Source organism: Rhinopithecus roxellana, chromosome 11, assembly GCF_007565055.1.
Source record: "Rhinopithecus roxellana isolate Shanxi Qingling chromosome 11, ASM756505v1, whole genome shotgun sequence".
NCBI classification, from domain to species: Eukaryota; Metazoa; Chordata; class Mammalia; order Primates; family Cercopithecidae; genus Rhinopithecus; species Rhinopithecus roxellana.
Genome location: NC_044559.1, coordinates 53,868,327 through 53,890,685, shown reverse-complemented (window position 1 = coordinate 53,890,685; position 22,359 = coordinate 53,868,327). Strand labels below are relative to the sequence as shown.

The window sequence follows — 22,359 nt, the reverse complement described above, 5'->3', positions numbered from 1 at the left end:
CTTACAAGGGATGTGAAGGACCTCTTCAAGGAGAACTACAAACAACTGCTCAATGAAATAAAAGAGGATACAAACAAATGGAAGAACATTCCATGCTCATGGGTAGGAAGGATCAATATTGTGAAAATGGCCATACTGCCCAAAGTAATTTACAGATTCAATGCCATCCCCATTTAGCTACCAATGACTTTCTTCACAGAACTGGAAAATACTATTTTAAAGTTCATATGGAACCAAAAAAGAGCCCACATTGCCAAGACAATCCTAAGCCAAAGAACAAAGCTGGAGGCATCACGATACCTGACTTCAAACTATATTACAAGGCTACAGTAACCAAAACAGCATGGTACTGGTACCAGAACAGAGATGTAGACCAATGGAACAGAACAGAGCCCTCAGAAATAATACCACACATCTACAACCATCTGATCTTTGACAAACCTGACAAAAACAAGAAATGGGGAAAGGATTCCCTGTTTAATAAATGGTGCTGGGAAAACTGGATAGACATATATAGAAAGCTGAAACTGGATCCATTCCTTACACCTTATACAAAATTAATTCAAGATGGATTAGAGACCTAAAACCATAAAAACCCTAGAAGAAAACCTAGGAAATACCATTCAGGACACATGCATGGGCAAGGACTTCATGACTAAAACACCAAAAGCAATGGCAACAAAACCCAAAATTGACATACGGGATCTAATTAAACTAAAGAGCTTCTGCGCAGCAAAAGAAACTGCCATCAAAGTGAACAGACAACCTACAGAATGGGAGAAAATTATTGCAATGTACTCATCTGACAAAGGGTTAATATCCAGAACCTACAAAGAACTCAAAACAAATTTATAAGAAAAAACCCCATCAAAAAGTGGGCAATGGATATGAACAGACACTTCTCAAAACAAGACATTCATGCAGTCAACAGACACATGAAAAAAATGCTCATCGTCACTAACCATCAAAGAAACGCAAATCAAAATCAAAATGAGACACCATCTCACACCAGTTAGAATGGTGATCATTAAAAAGTCAGGAAACAACAGGTGCTGGAGAGGATGTGGAGAAATAAGAACACTTTCACACTGTTGGTGGGACTGTAAACTAGTTCAACCATTGTGGAAGAGGGTGGTGATTCCTCAAGGATCTACAACTAGAAATACCATTTGACCCAGCCATCCCATTACTGGGTACATACCCAAAGGATTATAACATGCTGCTATAAAGACACATGCACATGTATGTTTATCGCGGCACTATTCACAATAGCAAAGACTTGGAACCAACCCAAATGTCCATCAATGACAGACTGGATTAAGAAAATGTGGCAAAATACTATGCAGCCATAAAAAAGGATGAGTTCATGTCCTCTGTAGGGACATGGATGCAGCTGGAAACCATCATTCTCAGTAAACTATTATCGCAAGAAAAGAAAACCAAACACCGCATGTTCTCACTCATAGGTGGGAATTGAACAATGAGAACACTTGGACATGGGCTGGGGAACATCACACACCAGGGCCTGTGGTGGGGTGGGGGTAAGGGGGAGGGATAGCATTAGGAGATATACCTAATGTAAATGACAAGTCAATGGGTACAGCACACCAACATGGCATATGTATACACATGTAACAAACCTGCACGTTGTGCACATGTACCCTAGAACTTAAAGTATAATATTAAAAAAAAAAAGAAGAAGAAGAATAATCTTGGAAGGAAAAATAATTTAAAAGAGAAAAACTGAGAAAGGAAATAAAACTATAAAAAATCTCTTCAAGCTACCAATCTATTAGGTGGGAGTGTCCATGCCACATGTCACAGACATGTAGTAAAGTGTACACACATGTGCAAGCATGGACAAATATACACAGGCGCACATGTACATTTCAGTTCCGTATGAACTCAAGTTCATATGGAATATGTGCAAGAGTCTAGGAAAAAAATTCATTCAGGAAAGTAACCATTTTGGTCAAGATGAAAATGTAATCTAGCAATAAATAGTGAATGACACATGTGGAAAGGCAGAATAAACTTAATTTTAAAGAGTACATTAGTTACATTTTCAAATAGTATATGCTATTACATTTACTATTCCAGGTGAACTGTCTAAATTTAAAGCAATGGCCTGTTAGCCTAAAAAAATACAATACACATATGCAAAAAAGTGTATGGAAGTTGAAGAAAAACATACTGTGCATCCCACTTAAAAATATAACTAGTATACTATTTAAAAACAAATTTATACTACAGGTGCAGACTTTTCAGGTTCCCTGTGTATTTTTAGAACACATAATGCTCACAGACACTGACTGCACTGATTCTGTATCTGGTAAAAATATAAAGGAAAGAAAGGCAAACTATTTTCAAGATAATCTTTTTGGTTAAATGACATTTTACTAAAAATGGGCCTGCATGATTAAAACAGGAAATATACAACATGGAAGATAAAAAACTTCTAACATTTAAATTATTACTTAGCACAGACAATTAAAAACTGATAGTGAGCTACAGCCATGTATTTCTTTCATGGTCATCAGCCTTCTAAGTCTACTCATTCGGGGCTGACACTGGATTAAACACTCTCTTCTCTTCCTATTCTTTTACGGAGAAAGCTGTGTTCAAAGTATACTCAGTTTTTAATTTTCAATTATAAAAAGTAACCACAGTGTGAAAATAAAATCTGAAGTAATTTTGTTAGTTTTCTTAGTATTAGATACTACATGCTGAAAATACCATTTTCTTTATAACACATATTTATTTTTAAAAAATTATTCCAACAATGCAGAAGTAAATGTAGTACAAGACAAACATCTTCTATTGCTTCATAATTCCATTTCCCCAACAAAATCACCATCACCAGTTTGATGTTATTTTTCTATAAACATATTTTACATAAGCTTATTTTGTTCTAAAAAATTCAGATTGCTCTCACATGAGAGAAACACTACCTTAACAATTTGTTGAATATACTTCTTTCATGGCTATAAAATCTTTTATTTTAAAGAGTAATCAGTTTAAGAAAAAAAGGCAGGAAGGAACTTTATATAAATATCACACACAAGATCATCAAACTGATCTTGTGGTAAGCAACCGTGGTTAGAAAAAATATTTGCTCCAAATAGAGAGATATTCTCTGGATGTCCCAAAATATGACCTGCCTATACTCTCTAAACCAATGTAGCTCTGTCACTGTCTGACAATGCCCAGCTTACCTGCACGCGCCACACTCAAACGTCCCGTTTCCTTCATGACACTTGGGACTTTCAGGGATGCCTTCGCTTTGGCATTCACATTCACAGATGTACTGAAGAATAACCTCTACTTCCTCCGTAAAGCCCAGAGGCCTAATTTTAAAGCTGTCAGAATCCTTTTTTGGACACTTATTTGAAGTTATGCTAATTTCAAATTGAACCTTGAAGGGGAAAAAAAAGATTAACAACCAACTAAGCAATTTAAATCTACTAAAAAATATTTCAAAAAGTTGCTCACTTATTTTAATGTTTCTCAAAGTACAAACTAACTTTGCTTATAAATAACCAATGTTTTCTACAGAAAATGCTTTATACAACATACCTCATCTCCAATGGAAATATTGGAACATTTTCTTCCATTTTCCCCTGTTCCATTCACCCCGTTCTTGCAGTAAGATTTGTAACTTATTGTTACTCCTTCTGACAATTTGCCGTTTTCCAAAATGACTTCTGAGGAAAGGGACTAAAAGAATGCCTAATTATACACAGGAAAAGTCGAACAGGATCTACTTGAATGCATAAAACCAATGGATAAATAAACTATTCAGAAAAAAATATATTTCAATAAAATATTTACAAGCCAAATCCAATTGAGTAACTAGAAAACATAGAGGCCAGAGAAATAGGTTTTAATAAATAAGGATCCAATCTGCAAAATAAAATACACAACTGAAAAGCGTATTCGTGTTTTAACCGCTGAGTTAAAATACTCAGGATCACACAGTGTGGAGGGCTGCTGCTGGGAGAAGTCTTAGGAATGTGCAACAGGCGGGGCCTATAATCCCAGCACTTTGGGAGGCGGAGGTAGGTGGACTGCCTGAGCTCAGGAGTTGGAGACCAGCCTGGTCAACACAGTGAAACCCCATCTCTGCCAAAATACAAAAAAAAAAAAAATAAGCGAGCATGGCAGCATGCACCTGTAATCCCAACTACTCAGGAGGGTGAGACAGGAGCGAGACTCCATCTACCAAAAAAAAAAAAAAAAGTGAAATAAATGCTGTCTTCCCCATTGGCAAAATGGCATTTCTGCAGTTCTACCTCTCCAGCTAACTATGACTATGGACTAGGGTAAACAATCAACTATGCAGTCTAGGAACAAATTTGCTTAAGGAACCATTGTAGCCCAGCCAAAAACAAACAAACAAACAAAAAAAACCAAAATCCCCCAAGAAGGATTCAAACCAGTGCTTGTTTAACGTATGAGACTATTCAGGACAAATGGAGAAGGGTAAAATGGTAAGCTATCTCTTGTTCACACCCCTGAAAGAACAGGAGTTAGGAAAATTATCTAAGACAGGGAAGAATGGAAAAGCTGTGGAACCAGTAAAACCTTAAAAACCTTTGTAAAAACTCCTCTGAGTCAGGCCTTTCCAAAGCATTATGGTACCCCCATGACATGAGGTAAAAAATGTCTAAAATTCCAGCTGCCAAAGGGTTAGGGGGATGGCGGCCGAAAGCGGTGCACGAGGCACACAAGGGTTACCATAATATTACAATTGCTTTCAGATTATTTAAATGATCACTAATTAAGGCTAACTCAGTGTGATTGAAGTACACTGAATTATGCTCAAAAAGGAGAAGCCAATTCCTCTTTAATTTCAATTCAACTTCCTCCCCTCTGTGAGGGGAAAACAACACTATAAATCTTTTTGAAATAGGCAAATCACACGTATATTTACATTTTTATATATTTTATGGTATATGTATATATGAGTGTGTGTGTACCTCCTGTACCTCCTGAATAGAAACCTATATCCTCTGAATATATGGGGAAAAAAAAAACAACTTTTCTATCAGAAAAGTCATCTATATAAAGGATATTTTGGGGAAGAAAAAGATTGGAGAAATCCTGTAAGTTTAAATGTAAGTTATGCTTTACAATTGCTTTCTAACAAGGAGATCTATTCCTTAATGATAAACAAACAGGGCCAGGCGCGGTGGCTCAAGCCTGTAATCCCAGCACTTTGGGAGGCCGAGACGGGCGGATCACGAGGTCAGGAGATCAAGACCATCCTGGCTAACATGGTGAAACCCCGTCTCTACTAAAAATACAAAAAACTAGCTGGGCGACCTGGCGGGCGCCTGTAGTCCCAGCTACTCGGGAGGCTGAGGCAGGAGAATGGCCTGAACCCGGGAGGCGGAGCTTGCAGTGAGCTGAGATCCGGCCACTGCACTCCAGCCTGGGCGACAGAGCGAGACTCCGTCTCAAAAAAAAAAAAAAAAAAAAAAAAAAAAAAAAAACAGCTATTTGGAAACACTCCCCACACACCTTTAAGAGTTAAGATTTTTGGAGTACTTTGGGCTCGCTAAAGCGTGTATGAAGGAAGTTTTACTTTCTCTGAACAAAGTATTCTCAGCAGGGTATTGTCCAAAACTGATCTTATTTAAGATGTACTCACATTGTATGCATCAATGATCAACTGAATTACATTGCTAGAATTTGCAGATAATGTTCCTACTGCTGACTTAGGGATCAAGTTTTTCAGTTCCTGCAATTAAAAGATAAAACACGTAAAATACATCTACTATTCATTCAACCATTTAGCATCTACTGAGCAACTTTTATCTTTAAATGCCAGTTCCCATATGTCTCATTCTAACCAACTTTAGGAGTCAAACCTAGAAACCAGTTTTATAATATGTAATTAAAAATTAATATAAACCACTTCTGTAAAATTCGGTTTGCCTATCTGGTGGCATTTTCCCACATTTCAATTCAGACATGATTTGCCTCTAACAACTCAACCAAAAATATTTAGAATTTTGTTCTTTTTATCTCACACATTTACCTTGTAAACGGGCTGAAATTCTTCAGTAACTGCAAAAATTGTCTGAATATTATTTTCACTCAGTTTCTGGACAAGGTGAGCAATAGAAGGATAATCCTAAGAAATCAAGTAATATATTTTAGCATGTAAATACATCCTTATAATCTATTCTAATTTTTCAATCTAGTCATACATGCAAGATTATACGTAACTCGATTACAAGACTGCTTTAGATAACTAGATTACATATGTAATTTATATATAGCTAGAGTACATCTACTTGCATACATTTAAGTAGATTACAAGACTGCTTTCAAATAATAGTATCAAATATAAACTGCTGAAGTGAGTAGTGTGTATACATGAATTGCTAATCCTCTTCTCTTTACTTTCATGTATGAACAAAAAACTCCATATTCAAAAGGTTTTAAATAGTAAGATTATCTACGTATATTAAATATAGGGATAAAAGTCAGTAATTAAATATTCTATTATCTACAACTTAAGAAAAAGACCAAGATTTCTCATTTGGATTTCTTCTAGAACCTGAATGCTTTTGCCAATATTTCTTTTCAATAAAGGCAGAGTGATTGCTTTTAAAAATCATATAAGACAAAGAGTATGAGACTAAATTACTTATTTAGAAATAGTACTGACTGTGCTACCAAATGCTGTGGGCAGAGAGTTGAGGTAAAGAGTGAAAGTGGCATCTGGGCATCCCTTTCCCACCCCAGTGAGGCCCTTGTCTGAGCAGAAGGAAGCAAATACAAAGCCGCATCTTCACAAATAGCAACACTAGCTTTCCTGCACTTTCAATCAGGACCCCTACTTACCAAAGTAGCAAAACCTCAAACCCTGAGAAACCCCAAGCCAGTCACCCACAAACTCTTAGTATTGAACATTAAAATCCAACATAAACACATTTGCTATGTAAGGAACTAAGCACTTACATAATAATGACTCATTGTATACATATTATTTTCCAGGTGACACTGTCCATCATTTGGTAAAACAATGCCACCAAGTTTCCCATCTCCAGCAAAGTGAAACCCGGCATCTGTGGAAAACACCAGCAGCCGTGTAACATTCCTCCAGCCAATCAGTGACTTGAAAAGAAAAGGATTTCAATTTTAAAACACTATTCACAGTAATTCAACAAAAATCCTTTAATTTTCATACAGGCCACCACTGTATTTTAACCTAATTATGTTTTTTCTGTGTCTTCTCTTTATACAATGCTAATTATCTTGCTGAGAAATGCACAAAGCCCAGTGAATGAAGCTCTTCCATCCCATGTACAACCATATCTTGCCTGACCATCCATCTCTATCTCTCAGTTCTTTTTAAAAACTGTTTTTGTTGTTGTTGTTGTTGTTGTTTGGTTTGGTTTGGTTTGGTTCTGCTTATCATCGTATCTCCAGCAGCCAGCAAGCCAACACACTGCTTGGCAAGCAGTAAGTGCTCGATGAGCATTTGCTGAATAAATGAAAGTGTCTCAGCCTTTTCTTACTTTACCCCCACTGCTGCTGTCTCGTCCCCATCTCTGCTCTATATTCTATGCCATACACCTTCTTTATCAGCCCACCACATGAGGCTTCCCTTTTTTTATAACAGAAATAATTATCTTGTTTAAGGATGATTTCACCCATTCTAACTCCCCAATCAGTACTGTTTATCTGCTCATTTACTTTATTTTTGACCTTTCCAATAACGAATCTAAAGTAACTGTAAAATCCTTTTGTCACTACGGTAATTTATAATTATAAAATCTTACGGCTACAGGAATTTACTTGCTTTAGTTAATTTATTTAATATGTCTGTTTAGATCTTCATAAGACTGTAAAATCCTTTAAGGTGGTAATCACATTTATTAACACTGGCAATCTTTCAAAAGTGGAGTGATGAATCATTTTGCATCTAGAGGAGTGGATCAGCATGACCAACACAGAAAAATAGCCACAACCAAGGGTGCTATGGCTCGTTTAATCCCACAGGTTAAGGCCTAGTTAGAGGCAGCCCAGAGAATGCTCTCTCCACAACGAGCTGCTAACAGGTGCATACATCACTGGCCAACAAGAAAAGAGGTGTAAGGCTAGGCACTACCTGGAATGCTACCTGCTTTGGCTATAATAGCAGGGACTAACCTTAAATTGCAAACACTCTAGTGAAAACTCGAAAGTAACAATACAGGAATTGGTATTTGCTGAATGCTCACTGGTACTTTTAGAGATTGATGCATTTTAACCTCACAAGAGCCCTATGAGGTAGATTACTATTATCATCTCTTCTTAAAGCAAAGAAAACAGCCCTGGAGAGACTAAGTAAATTGCCCAGCATCAGTGGTGATAGAAAAATGTGTATTACTATCCATATTCCTTCACTTATTATTTTGGGCATCAATTAGCACCTTAGCAAAAATTGACTGAAAAATAACCATTAAGAGGCCTCTAAAATCAAAGAAGGTCATCTAGAGAATAGGGGCACTGGATGGAACAAAAATGAGACAAGAGTAGGTACACAGGGCCGGGCGCGGTGGCTCAAGCCTGTAATCCCAGCACTTTGGGAGGCCGAGACGGGCGGATCACGAGGTCAGGAGATCGAGACCATCCTGGCTAACACGGTGAAACCCCGTCTCTACTAAAAATACAAAAAAACTAGCCGGGCGAGGTGGCGGGCGCCTGTAGTCCCAGCTACTCCGGAGGCTGAGACAGGAGAATGGCGTAAACCCGGGAGGCGAAGCTTGCAGTGAGCTGAGATCTGGCCACTGCACTCCAGTCCGGGCCACAGAGCTAGACTCCACCTCAAAAAAAAAAAAAAAAAAAAAAAAAAAAGAGTAGGTACACAGGACAAACTTGACCTCACAATGTTTTCTAGTTTCAGCCTCAGCCACACCATTAAAGTGTCATCTCAAAATACGCTGCTGCTACATGGATCATAAAATGCCAATTACCGATCCAATATGGATGGGCTTGCTACTAAAAATCTTACAATTAAAATTACAAATATTATACCACTTCTCAAAATACATCTATTCATATAGCTTAAAAACTAGAGCTTAGAAAGTTATTTCTTTTTGAATTACTAATTCAAAAGATGTGAAAGATGTGTCTTTCAAAGACAGTGAGAAGAAAACTGACCAAAGGAAAATGATACAAGACACTCTCCCTTTGAGCAATTTCAAGGTTCCTGGTGATGCCTCAGATAATAACATCAATTCTATCTCTGGTACAAAACCAGAAAGTCAAGACACAAGGGCTTTTCTAAAATCCAGACCACCAGCTACAGTACAGAGAGGTTGCCCCACTGTTTCAAAATGTTAGCATTCTGGCTTTTAAAAGCCTGCATGAATAAACTAACTGCCTGGTTTGCATAAAGATTAAATATGCTTTTATAAAGGCACTTGTATACAGGCAATTTAAGGGTTTACTTAAATTACTTCTCTAAGATAATCAAATGTATGAAAATTAAGGTCAATTTTTCTATTAACATAGTAAAATCACACTTAAAATTCACACACATAATAGAAACAATATCCCCTTATAGGAAATGAATGTGCTTACTCCACAAACTGCAACTTGCATGATGGCATCGAAACCACCTTCTGGAGAATCCAAATTTCCAGATATGCGCTGTTTTCCAACAAGTTCATTAAATACTTCTCCTTTATTAGTGAGACTGAGCACATTTTTGTAGCTAAATGGGCTGGTGCAGTTCTGTTCACTTGTGCAAGGGTTCCTGAGCTTAGCTGGTGTTGTGCTAATGTAAGGCATCACAGTCTTTTCCACAAATGAACCAAATCCTGTAAAGAAAAAAATGGTACATAAATGAATGAATGGATGGATAGATGGAAAGACAGAGATTTGCATTCTTTAAAAAATTCATCTATGTTACCACATATTGGTTAGTATGGACTGAATGTCTGTCCATTCAGGCAGAGCCCTCATGAATGGGATTAGTGACTGACACAGTCTGGGTATTTGTCCCCATCCAAGTCTCATGTTGAAATGTGATCCCCAATGTTGAAGGTGCAGCCTGGTGGGAGGTATTTGGATCAAGGGGGCAGATCAATCCCTCATGGCTATTCTGACCAAGCCACGGTCAGACACAGTGAGTGAGTGACGTAGTGAGTGAGTCCTCACGAAATCTGGTATTTAAAATTCTGTGGTATCTCCCCCCACCTCTTGTTCCTGCTCCCACCATATGAGAAGCCTGCTCCCCACTTTGCCTTCTGCCATGATTGGAAGCTTGCTGAGGCCTCCCCAGAGGCCTTGCTGATGCTAGCGCCATGCTTCCTGTAGAGCCTGCAGGACTGTAAACCAGTTAAATCTCTTTTCTTTATAAATTACCCAGTCTCAGATATTTCTTTATAGCAACATAAGAATAGACTCCTACAGTGACCTCATCAAAGAAACCCCAGAGAGCTGCTGTCCCCTGCTGCTATGTGAGTACATGGCAAGTACATCTATGAACCCAGAAGAGGGCCCTCACCAGATGCTCAATCTGCCTTGATCTTGGACTTCTCACCTCCAGAGCTGTGAGAAATAAATTTCTGTTGTTCATAAGCCACTCAGTTTATAGTATTTTCTTAAAGCAGTGCAAATGGACTAAGACCTAAGTCAATCTTTTTATTTTGCCTCCCTACTTTAAAAATAACTCACATTCATTTTCTTGGCACGCCAGCTCTCAATAATGGCATGCTGAACAAATGAATAAATATTCTAGAATTCTGGCCATTTTAAAAAAGACTAATTTGGTAGGAGCTCCCTAATGCCATGGTCCTTGAATTACACTTACTGAATAAAAGAACATTTTAAGCAAGTGCTCTTTTTTAAAGTTTCCACTAAAATAGGGCTAATTTTTGAAAGGCAGCTCTTAGGCCTCATGATTGTCAAATCTTTCTAATATTCTGTTGCTAAATGTCGGCAGCAACAGGAGTGGAGAGAAGCAGGCAAAAAAGAGGTTAAGCTGGGGACGTATGAAATGGGAAAAATAAGGTTTGGAAAACAGATCATCACCATACGAAAAATCCAGGTCTAAGGTGAGATCAGGCTGTACAGGCAGGTGCAGCCATACTAACTAGTAATTAGATAAAATCTGGGTACTCAATACATGTTTATAAAATAAGTCCTAAGGGCCAGGCGTGGGGGCTCTCGCCTGTAATCCCAAAACTCTGGGAGGCCAAGGGGTGGATTACCTGAGGTCAGGAGTTCGAGACCAGCCTGGCCAACATGGTGAAACCCCATCTCTACTAAAGTAACAAAAAATTAGTTGGGCATGTTGGCAGACGCCTATAATCCCAGCTACTCCGGAGGCTGCGGCAGGAGAATCACTTGAACCCGGGAGGCAGAGATTGCAGTGAGCCAAGATCACACCATTGCACTCCAGCCTGGGCAATAAGAACGAAACTCTTAAAATAAAAATAAAAATAAAATAAAATAAGTCATAAGATAAATGATCAAGTAAGTGTGAAAACAAGCATGCAAGCCATTATCTATGAGGTACAATCTGTGTTAAACAGTAGCATCCAGTGACAGAGAAACAAGGTGGCAGAAAAGATTATTAAACGTGTGACTGGAATATCAATTTCCACTCAGAAAAGGCTAAAAAACTGGCCTATTAATCTCACAAGTATGTAGTGAGCAACAAAGGAAGAAAATATAAAACAACATTTGAGAATTGCCAAGACTTTATAATGAAAATGATCAATGTTTCCAACATTCCTACCAATTCTGAAGTCGGAAGTAATCCTCCTCATTTCATTCATCAGATCTGTTCCAAGACTTTTTACATTCTCTAAATCGTCTTTCATTGAGTAAGACAGGTCCATAAGGTAGTAGAGGTCAATGGGATAGTCTTCAGCTCTCTTGAATTTTAATGTAAATGTCTGTGGCTCCCCTAATTAGACAAGAGATTAGAAAATGAAACTTGCCTGTTGGCAAATGAGAAAAACCAAATAAATGTGATTTACATGGTAAACACAATAAAATAAAACATGCTGTCATAATTTTTACAAAAACCTGGGAATTCCATAAGTAACTTAATGGGTATGAATTCAATTTCATTCAACAAATACTTAAAACACCAGGCCTTCAGGATGCAAAGATAAAAAAAGACATTCCCAATGCACAGTGGGCAAAACAGACAAAAAGTCAGTTTATAAGAGAAGAAAACAAATAGAACACCATAAATTAGTCTAGGGAGAGCAAGGCAGAACACGTGATAGGGTACAACTTTTTAGACACTGAAGTTGTGAACTCCATTCTGTGTGTAATGGGATGCCACTCCCTGCAAGTGAATAACACGATCCAATTTTTACTTTAGAAAACCTGGCAGAAAGCTTTAAAAATAAATTACTGAGGCAAAGAGACTAGCTAATCTACAAAACAAACCCAGAGAGAGATGATGGAGAAGAAGTGAGAGATGCAATAGATGTTAATGTAATTTACTTAGGAAATACAGGAGAAAGAAGGTTTGGATGAAAATGTAATTAAAATTTTAACTTGTAGTTTTCTCTATAAAAATTTCTAATAGGCAGTTACAGAAATGGGTTTGGAGCTCAAGAAAAAAGTCTGTGTTGCTGCAGCATACAATTGGTTTTAAAGCCGTAAGAGGAAAACTGACATTCAAGTGGACTACAAAAAGGGAGGAAGAATAAAAGACACAAAAAGAGGCCTGGAAGGCAAAGGTAAGAGACACAAGGAAAAACCGAGGAGTAGTATCACTGATCAAGGGGAGAGTATTTCAAAAAGTACAAAGTGTTACTTGGTACAGAAGGGTTTAAAAAAAAAAGCCCTGACAAGGGTCCCCTGGGTCTGCAGGCTGAATGCGATGGTGGAGCTTTGCTAGAGCAAGACGAGGAGGAGAGGGCTGACCTGGTTGAGGAAGGGCGCCGGGAGGGGAGGAAGGACGCCGGGAAGGAAGTCAGGGGACAGGGCCACTCTACCATTCTCCTGACAAGAAGGTTGGAAACCAGAAAAGGGAGAAAGAGGGCTTGTCTTTTCCTTCATGTTTAGATGTGGGACTGACAGACATAATTACAAAAACCTTCACCGTTTAATAATACTAAACAAATACAAAGGAAAAGAACAGGTTAAATTGTTGCTTTTATAATATATTATGTAATTAGACCAGAGAAGGAACACTTTCATTTTTAAAACTCACTAAAGCTAATTAATATTTTCTGAATCTTTAACAAAATTTACTTTGAACATCAGGCAACATTTAATATTATTTCAAGTATATATGTTTTACAATTGTTGCATGTGCAAAAATTTTCTAAAATTTCACCAATTCCACATTTTTGAGTGCCAGTCCACACGTAAACAAGAGCCTTCAACAGAAAATGGTCAGAGTTTGCATAAAGCTGGTGTCAAATGCCTCAAGTAAACACACAGGTATTCACAGAGTTGGGCTTCCATATTCCATACCTGATCTTAATCGCAAAACCAACTGCTGTGGTTGGATCTGAGTAATATCCTCTGGCTTGAGCTTCTCTGCTGTTCCTTTGCTACGGTTGGTTACATTTTTATTTTTCTTTATATCTTTGGAGCCTCTGGGATTTTCTATGTCATCTGGAGGGCAACCCTTCTTTTTTAAGGCTTCTAAATCATCACATCGTGCAGAAGTGGGCATTCCTTCCTGTAAAAATGTCTAAATGACATATAAAATACAGGTATAAATGAAAGGTGTAATGGTCAAACCTTTTTAAACAATGATTGCAAATAAGCAATTAAGTTGCAAAACATCAAATCACATCTACTGTACCTCAATTCTGGCTTTTCAACAAAATGCTCCTTTCATCCAAACTGTGGTAAGGGTTCTTGTTAAAAAACAATCATTTCCAAGAGAGTAATACCTTTCCCAGAACTGACCCAAGTGTACGTAGTAAATGCTCTTATCTTGTAATTCAGAGTATCTAATCAAAAGCAATTTCTTTAGTGAAATCACTAATTGAGCATGGTTAATGGCTACTAATAATGTATACATACACCCAAATATCAGATCATTTCTCCAAAGTTTCCCTTTGAAAAGTCCTTACAAAGCCTCTCATGTGGCACTCTCCCCACAATATGCTGAACAACCCAATGTTTAGGGAAAACAGATGAGCTTAAAAGCATCTCAATTAATTATGGCATTTTTTAAAAGGAGAACACAAAATTTAGCCCAGATTAAATATTCCCACAGATTTGAAAAAACTTCAAGTATTAGCTATTACTGTAAACACGTTTTTTAAAATTTTTTAAAAAGCAAAATAGTAAGTATATGACAAGGGTAAAGGTCCTAATGCCAGGTAAATTTCAAAAAAGGAAAAAAAGGTCCTAAGGACAGGTGAATGGATATTCGCAGCAGCAAAATTTCTAGTAATGACAAAGATTTTAAATGTGCTATACCTCAAACAACTTAGACACAAATAAAAATTTAATCAGATAACTGAAAAATACCTTAGTGAATTCAAAAACACTGCTGTTAAAGATCTATATAAAGACTGTGAATAGAGGTGTTTCATGAAATGTGAAAATGGGGAGGGGGATCAGTGACATTATATATGGTATTTATCAAACATCAATTTAATGGTGCTGTATAAAGTAATAGTAAGTGAAGATATTTAAATTTAAAGAACACATAATGGTTTTTACAAGGATTTTCAAGAGAAACATCACACTAATGAGAGTATTTATGTAATCAACAACTGGAGGGAAATACCAAAATAAGGTAATTCAAAGCTGCACTACTTTCATTTATTAAACCTAAACTACTACCTACCAAAGCACAAGATCCTAGTGAATTACACATTTCTAAATACCAATCAATCCAGGAAACTTTACAATCATGACACCCAAAGCAAATTTCACTGAATATATGCAGAAAGCCTTTAAAATTTTAAGAATTATGCTCCAAAGTTCAAAAGCCAAGATAATCCTCAACTACAGATAAACTATAGTCCCCATAAAACGGATATGTTAACAATAACAGCAGCTACCACTTATTTAGAACTTTTTAAGTGAAACTGCTTTAAGATCATCAATTCTAATTATTGTAACAACAGATAAAGCGGATATGATCAGCCTCCTTTTCAGATATGAAAACCGAGAGCTTCAGTTACATAAGCCTTGCCTGAGACAAACTCACAACACTCCTTATTTCCTCCACTGTTGCCAATGTAATCCCAGCTTACCACTTTTTGAAAGTACCATTAGAAAATTTTTGAAAAAAAAAAAAACAAAACCTCTCATTTTTTCTTTCATGTGGTCAAACTATATGACATATCTGACACTTGATCACTTAGGCGTACAAATACAGGCACTTGAAACTTGGACCCAAATGCCTGCATGAAAACACAATCAATAACCCCTTGACCTTCTGATATTAGTTATTTATTCTGTGAATAAATTATACAGCCTCAAAATGATTCTCCTTACCACCTCTTTTGATTTATTCATTCATTCATTCATTGACTCATTGAACGTTTAGTAGGCTTTGTGGAAGGTACCGTATTAGCAAAAGCACAGAGATGACAAAAGTGAATAAAATCCAAACCCTAATTGACCTCAATGAGCTTATATTAGGATGCAAATCAATTCTAGTAGTTTTAACTCAAATATAATTAGGAAGATTAATTCATACCTCCCCACCAAAAACAGGGAAATCTAAAACAGTCAAACTAAATGACTCGGATTTTTTTGAAGGTTCTCCAGTAAAAATACAATATGTGCCACAAAGATGAGCTATGAATATATGTATTTTAAAACTGTTTAGTAGCCACAATAAAAAAAGAAAGAGAGAACATTAACTTTAACAGGTATAACATTATTTTTAAATATACAAAAATTATCATTTCACCATTATTTATTTAATACTAAGTCTTTGAAATCGTGTATATCTTTGAAATTCAGAGCAATTCTAATCTGTATGAAAGTGCTCAATAGCCACATATGCCTAGTGGCTGCCGTGTTGAACCACATAGCTCCAGACCATTAGGTTATTCAGTAAGTACTGATTTACACAAAAATTAATATGTGCTTCCCCAGGATACAGCACTGAGTCACACTAAATGACCAGAGAAGAAATGGAAAGGACTTGAGCAACCTTACTTACTGAATTTGTGCACCACCCACAATTTGGCCCTGCTTGTATACATTCTCCACATGATTTGGCATTTGCTTTTAAACATCTATTTTCATCTGTCAGAAAGAAGAAAGAACAGAACATTTTGTGTAAAGTGTCAGAGAGAAAATAATGAAAAATCAAAATCACAATGACAATGCAATATATATGTTAAATATAAATACTATGACGTAGTTACCATCTAAACTAGACCTTCCCCAAAGACAGCAGGATTTTTTAAATTTAATTTTTAATTTTTGTGGGTAAATAGGAGGTGTATACATGTATGGGGTACATGAGATATTTTGATACAGGCATACAATGCATAACAGTCATATAATGGTAAATGGGGTGTTCATCCTCTCAGGGCTTTATCCTTTATGTTACAAAGAATCCAATTATACTCTTTTAGTTACTTTAAAATATACAATTATATTATTATTGACTACAGTCACCCTGTTGTGCTACCAAATACTAGGTCACTCATTCTTTCTATTTTTTTGTAACCAGTAACACTCCAGACTTCCCCATCCTCTCACTACCCTTCCCAGCCTCTGGTAACCATCCTTCTACTATCTTCATGAGTTCAATTGTTTTAATTTTTAGCTCCCACAAACCAGTGAGAACAATGCGAAATTTAAGACCATGATTTTTGATCACCTTGACACTGAAAGCCACAGAGAGACATAAGTTATCTTCCTTGTCTTCTATATCAAAGACAACATTCTTTTTTTCAAAGGCATAATTCAGAATTTACCATTCTTGATTGTCATAAATGTTATGAGTTTTCTTACAACTGGGTAGAGTATTATTTCTTTATTTAACTCATACTACCATACCCACAAGAATCTTCAGGGCTTTCCCTTTGCTTTCAGTATGTTAAATAACTGAAAAGTCCATATTCATCTAATCCATAATCCCAGAATTTCACAGGCCCTAAGTTCAAAGTATGTTTTAGGTGTCTTTGCATCCACCTACGGAAGAGTATGCCTTCTACATGGTAAGCACTAATACAGACCGTCTCCAACGTATCTTTTCTGATTATAAACCCAGCATACGCTTCTTACAGAAAATCTGGAAAACACATAACAGCATAAAGAAAAAACTAAAACTCACTGAATCTGTTAACTAAGAGAGGACTGTTGCTAACATTTTTGCCTATTTCTTTCCAGTCTTTTTCCTATGCAGATAAATAGCAAGGGGAAGCAAGCATATATATATATATATATATATATATAAATAGATGTATTATTTACATGAAACAGAGGATACACTTTATATATACAGTTGTACAGTTTTGTATACTGTTTTTATACCTTATCCTAAGTGCTTTATTCTTATTATAAATTCTTTTTAAAAAGAATTTAAAAGCTTTTAATGATTATGTAATATTTCAATGAGTGTACTCTATTTAATGCTGGATAAATTTAGATTGTTTCCAAATGTATGTGTGCACAGTTCACACATGCTTGCTCACATGAACACATAAATACCCCAAGTATACATATACACATACTGTACTACTCGCATATACAGATGCTGATGACCAGTCTTATCTATAAACCTTAGTGCCCATCTATTTCCTTTTCACAAATCCCAAAAGAATAACTAACTACTAAGTTGAAAAGTATATTAACACTTCTAAAATTCTCTATACACACTAATTTCTACCCAAAAGTAATATGCAGTTGACCCTCTGTATCTGTGGTTTCCAAATCAGTGGATTCAAGCAACCACAGATCAAAAATGTTTGGGGGGAAAAAAGTGTCTGTACTGAACATGTACAGACTTTTCTTCATGTCATTATTCCCTAAACAATACAGTATAAAAGCTATTTACATAGTATTTACATTATATTAGGTATTATAGGTAATCTAGAGAAGATTTAAAGTATACAGGAGAATATGTGTAGGTTATATGCAAATATCATGCTATTTTATATCAGGGTCAATGAACATTTGTGGATTGTGGTATCTGAAGGAGGTCCTGGAACCAATTCCCCATGGATACCATAGGGCAACACTACTAACATAAGCTCCCACAAAACGGCAGTGTACAAATACCATTTTATCATATTCACAAGAAAACAAAGTGCTTTAATATTAAAAAACTGTTGCTCATTTAATAAGTGTAAAATAGAATATCAATTCAGTGGTCAAGCCTACCAATTTCAGGTTTTACATTGTTTCATATTTTTACTAACCATGTCTTTTATAATTTTGTTATGTCTTTTGCAAATTTTTTTATGTTCCTCAGTTTTTACTGGATTTCTACACACGTTAATAAAGTTGAACCTTTGTTTAGTTTCTCATCTTGTTTACAGTGTTCTGACACAGAATTTTTTTGCTACTGTTGATTTTAAGTAATTTAAATGTATCGATACTTTTACAGTCTCCTGCTTCATTTTTACTACCTTCCAATCCTGATATCAAACTGCTCTATGCAGTGTAGTTTTTCAAGATTTAGAGGACAGAACTGGATAGCCATTATTCCAGATGTGGAGCCACATCTTTATAGAAGTGTTAAATACATTTTCAGCTTTATTTTCACTGCTCTCCTAGATGATGCCAACATTTTGCAATTCTTTATCAAAGAGTGAGAATGTCTTCTAGAAAGTCTTTGTAGATAATAATGGATAGTTCATTATCCTCCATTCTACACATCTACTTCATTTGCTTTTAAATATACTACTTGCCTTTGCCTTCTGTTCACTTACACACTCTCGTGTTCTCAGAAGATCTTCCTGCAGTGTGTTCAATCCCTATCATTTTAGAACTTCACCAGCCAACCTGCTTCCCATCATCCCGGGTGGCAGGGGTGAGGGGAGCCTGACCATGAAGGATCTTGACCTTTCTCTGAGTGAGAGGGATAACTGCAGGGCTTCCAGAAGGAGCAGCATGATTATGACTTAGGTTCTCACATGAACCTAACTGGTCAAAGAGCAATACAAGATACGAAAATGAAAGGACAACTAAGAAAACTTTTTGTTTTTACCTGTTTGACCAAACACACAGCAAATGGAACTGATCAGTCCAATCCAGAAAATCAGTTGTAAATTCATCTGAAATGTAAAATGTGCCTTGTATTAATTAGAAAGAAATAAAATGAAAAATGCATTAAATAGAAAGTATTCTCCCACTGTACCTTCTATTGCTTTTATAAACATGGTGTCTCTCAAACCATTTCACTCCAGCCCCTCTCCACAGACCCTCGCCCATCTCCCCTCCCTAGCTGGTTCCCTCACCTTGCACCTACACTGCGAAAATAGCTTCCATACCAGAGCCCCAGAATCCATTTGTGCCTTTCTCTAAAGCAAACCAAATATATTTTAACATTTAATTAACAGGGCTCAAAAAAAAAAAATCAGTGTTAGGTATCCCTCAACACCATAAAAGCTACCAACAGTACTCAGTTCACGAAATCTCTATCTCCTTTATCTCCTGCAACTCCCAGGGGCCCAGACCGCCATATCCAGATGCCTCAGTTACCTCAATGCTGAACATTCATTTTCAAAAACCTGATCAAGTCATCCCCCTGTAACAATGCGCTTCACCAGTTTTTATTTCTCCTCAGGCTAAGGCCAACATCCTGCATAAGGCTCCAAATAGATTTTTGCACTTGTTTTCCTATTATCTCTCTTTTTTAAGAAAATCAACTTCTGCCAGGAGCGGTGGCTCACACCTGGAATCCCAGCACTTAGGGAGGCTGAGGCAGGCAGATCACCTGAGGTCAGGAGTTTGAGACCAACCCGGCCAACATGGAGAAACCCCTGCTCTACTAAAAATTAGCCAGGCCTGGTGGTGGGTGCCTGCAGTCCCAGCTACTCGGGAGGCTGAGGCAGGAGAATCACTTGAACCTGGGAGGTGAAGGTTTCAGTGAGCCAAAATCGTGCCACTGCACTCCAGCCTGGGTGAGAGCAGGACTCCATCTCAAAAAAAAAAAAAAAAAAAAAGAAAAAGAAAAAGAGAAAGAAAAAGAAAGACAGAAAAGAAAAGGAAGTAAGAGAAAATCAACTTCTATGCATGCAATTAGTAAAATATTCAGTTTTAACTTCCTAGAGTGTCCAAAACCCCTACCTCTCCCCCATCAAAAAAAGGACGGCGTAAGACAAACTGAAAAAGTCTCGTCTTCTAGAACCTCTAACAAAAAAATTAGGTAATATTCTATATATTAAATACAACTACCCCAATCTCCTACCATTGGGTGTGTGTGTGTGTGTGTGTGTGTGTGTGTGTGTGTGTATAAAACTATTTTCTCGGAATCAAAGCTTTCACGATGGTATGAATCTATATCTTTGATTGGTCAAAGACTGGTTGCTCACTTGATCCCTTAACTACTTACTGCTCTTGGACTAGGAGCCACTCTAATAATTATATGTAAGTATCGGTCCCTTCACAAGAAGAAATACTCAAAAAGGCAAATTTATACAAAAAAAAGTTTAGGTTTAATCATTACTGAAAAATGTAAATTAAAGCAACATAAGATGAACTAGCAAAAATGGAAAGTTTTTTAACCCAACAAACCTACAGCAGATGGCTGCGAGAAACCAACTGGTAGCTCTGTGAACTGATACAACTTTTTGGGAAATAATTTGACAATTTATATCAAAAACCATAAAAAAATTTCTACCCTCTAATAATCCAGTTACTCAGAATTTACCCTAAGGAAATAATTAAATACATAAAAGGTGATGCACACATACACACACATTCAGTATAGTACTCCAATATATTCACAAGAGCAAAAATGTAAATATCCTATATCCAGTAACAGGAAAATCTAACTACATCAAGTTTATGGACTATTAGTCATTACAATAACAAAATACAGCAACATTTAGAGTTATAGAGGGCCAGTTGCAGTGGCCCACGTCTGTAATCCCAGCACTTTGGGAGGCAAAGGCGGGTGGATCACGAGGTCCATCTGGCCAACATAGTGAAACCCCGTCTCTACTAAACATGCAAAAATTAGCTGGGCGTGGTGGCACACTCCTGTAATCCCAGCTTCTCGGGAGGCTGAGGCAGGAGAATCGCTTGGACCCAGGAGGCAGAGGTTGCAGTGAGCTGAGATCGCGCCACTGTACTCTAGCCTGGCGAAAGAGCAAGACTCTGTCTCCAAAAAAAAAAAAAAAAAAAAAAATGTTACAAAACAATTTTGGGTGTAAAGTACACAATAAGATGAGAAGAACCTGACTTTCTCAAGGCAGAAGAAAAAAAGATGCGAGGTATATAAAAAAAATACTAATAGTTTCATATAATCTGAAGATAAAGAGTTACATGCACAATATAAAAAAAAGAGGGTCATTTGTTTTTTAAACTGTCTTCTTTCTACTTTCTTAAATGAAAACAACTGTAGCACAGTTTAACTGTGCAGTTCTTTCTCTTCATAAATTTCCTTTAATATGAAAAAAATTCACTGAATTCCAAGTTAACACTGAATATTTCTTTTATAGACCACCATATTCAAGGGCTTACATTCCAGGATGCTATTCCCGTAGCTCATACAGAATGCTTTAAGTTGTGCTCTGAGCACCCACCCGAGAGAAAAGAGTTAAGAGTAACGTGAAAAGTCATCCACTTCTGCAATTGTGCTCAGCCCAGCAGGTTGTTATGCCTGAGTGTGCAGTTTTGCTTACGTATTACTTGTGACTGTATCCAAGAGACCAGCAAAATCTGAGTGTCACAAAAGTGTGAAATGCCTACCAAATTCATCTTCCAAGGCCTGCCTAAAAGGTTTAATGTGTAATAAATCCACGAGACTATAATTCTAAGCAAGTCAAATAATGTTATCAATGATTCCAAAGCTATATGACAACAGACACCTGGAACATTAAAAGTTCCTGAGGAAATGCATTACTGTGATGAATGAAGCATGCAGGCAGTTTCCACACAAAGGGAATGGAACAACTATTTGTTCCATATATGGACAGATACATGTTTCTTCAGGATACAACTCAGGCTGTTTAATGATCGCTAGAGACTGCTTTGAGAAATCTGTCAACATATCATACAATTCAGACAATCACCACTAAGATGAAGTTATTAGGTAACAGAAAATGATTCCTAATATTCAAAGCCACACTACTTTAAATGTCACTGTCCTCTTCCTTCTATAAACCTTGACAAGGCAAAAATCAACCATCTGAAACCCTCATACCTCCAGAAGAGCTCCAAACCCAGAAGCAGGCAAAACAAGGCTTCAGTGTTAAAGAACAGCTGAGAGAACAAGGCCAG

The 22,359-nt window shown here is 36.9% G+C and overlaps 1 protein-coding gene across 3 annotated transcripts in view; it reads right to left on the bottom strand.

Annotated features, from left to right (window-relative positions):
- ITGB1 (integrin subunit beta 1) overlaps nucleotides 1-22,359 on the bottom strand; it is a 59,582-nt gene that overhangs the window by 17,561 nt on the left and 19,662 nt on the right. For 2 of the 3 annotated variants that reach the window (XM_010364437.2, XM_010364438.2), the window contains exons 2-11: nucleotides 19,121-19,187; nucleotides 16,118-16,203; nucleotides 13,450-13,672; nucleotides 11,747-11,917; nucleotides 9,583-9,821; nucleotides 6,973-7,128; nucleotides 6,044-6,139; nucleotides 5,654-5,743; nucleotides 3,577-3,717; nucleotides 3,216-3,415 (exon numbers count right to left, since the gene is read on the bottom strand). In XM_010364437.2, coding sequence (XP_010362739.1) covers nucleotides 3,216-3,415; nucleotides 3,577-3,717; nucleotides 5,654-5,743; nucleotides 6,044-6,139; nucleotides 6,973-7,128; nucleotides 9,583-9,821; nucleotides 11,747-11,917; nucleotides 13,450-13,672; nucleotides 16,118-16,203; nucleotides 19,121-19,187 — 1,469 coding nt within the window. Of the gene's footprint in view, nucleotides 1-3,215; nucleotides 3,416-3,576; nucleotides 3,718-5,653; nucleotides 5,744-6,043; nucleotides 6,140-6,972; nucleotides 7,129-9,582; nucleotides 9,822-11,746; nucleotides 11,918-13,449; nucleotides 13,673-16,117; nucleotides 16,204-19,120; nucleotides 19,188-22,359 lie in introns of those variants that run through there. The other variant, XM_030940621.1, reaches the window with a different exon arrangement.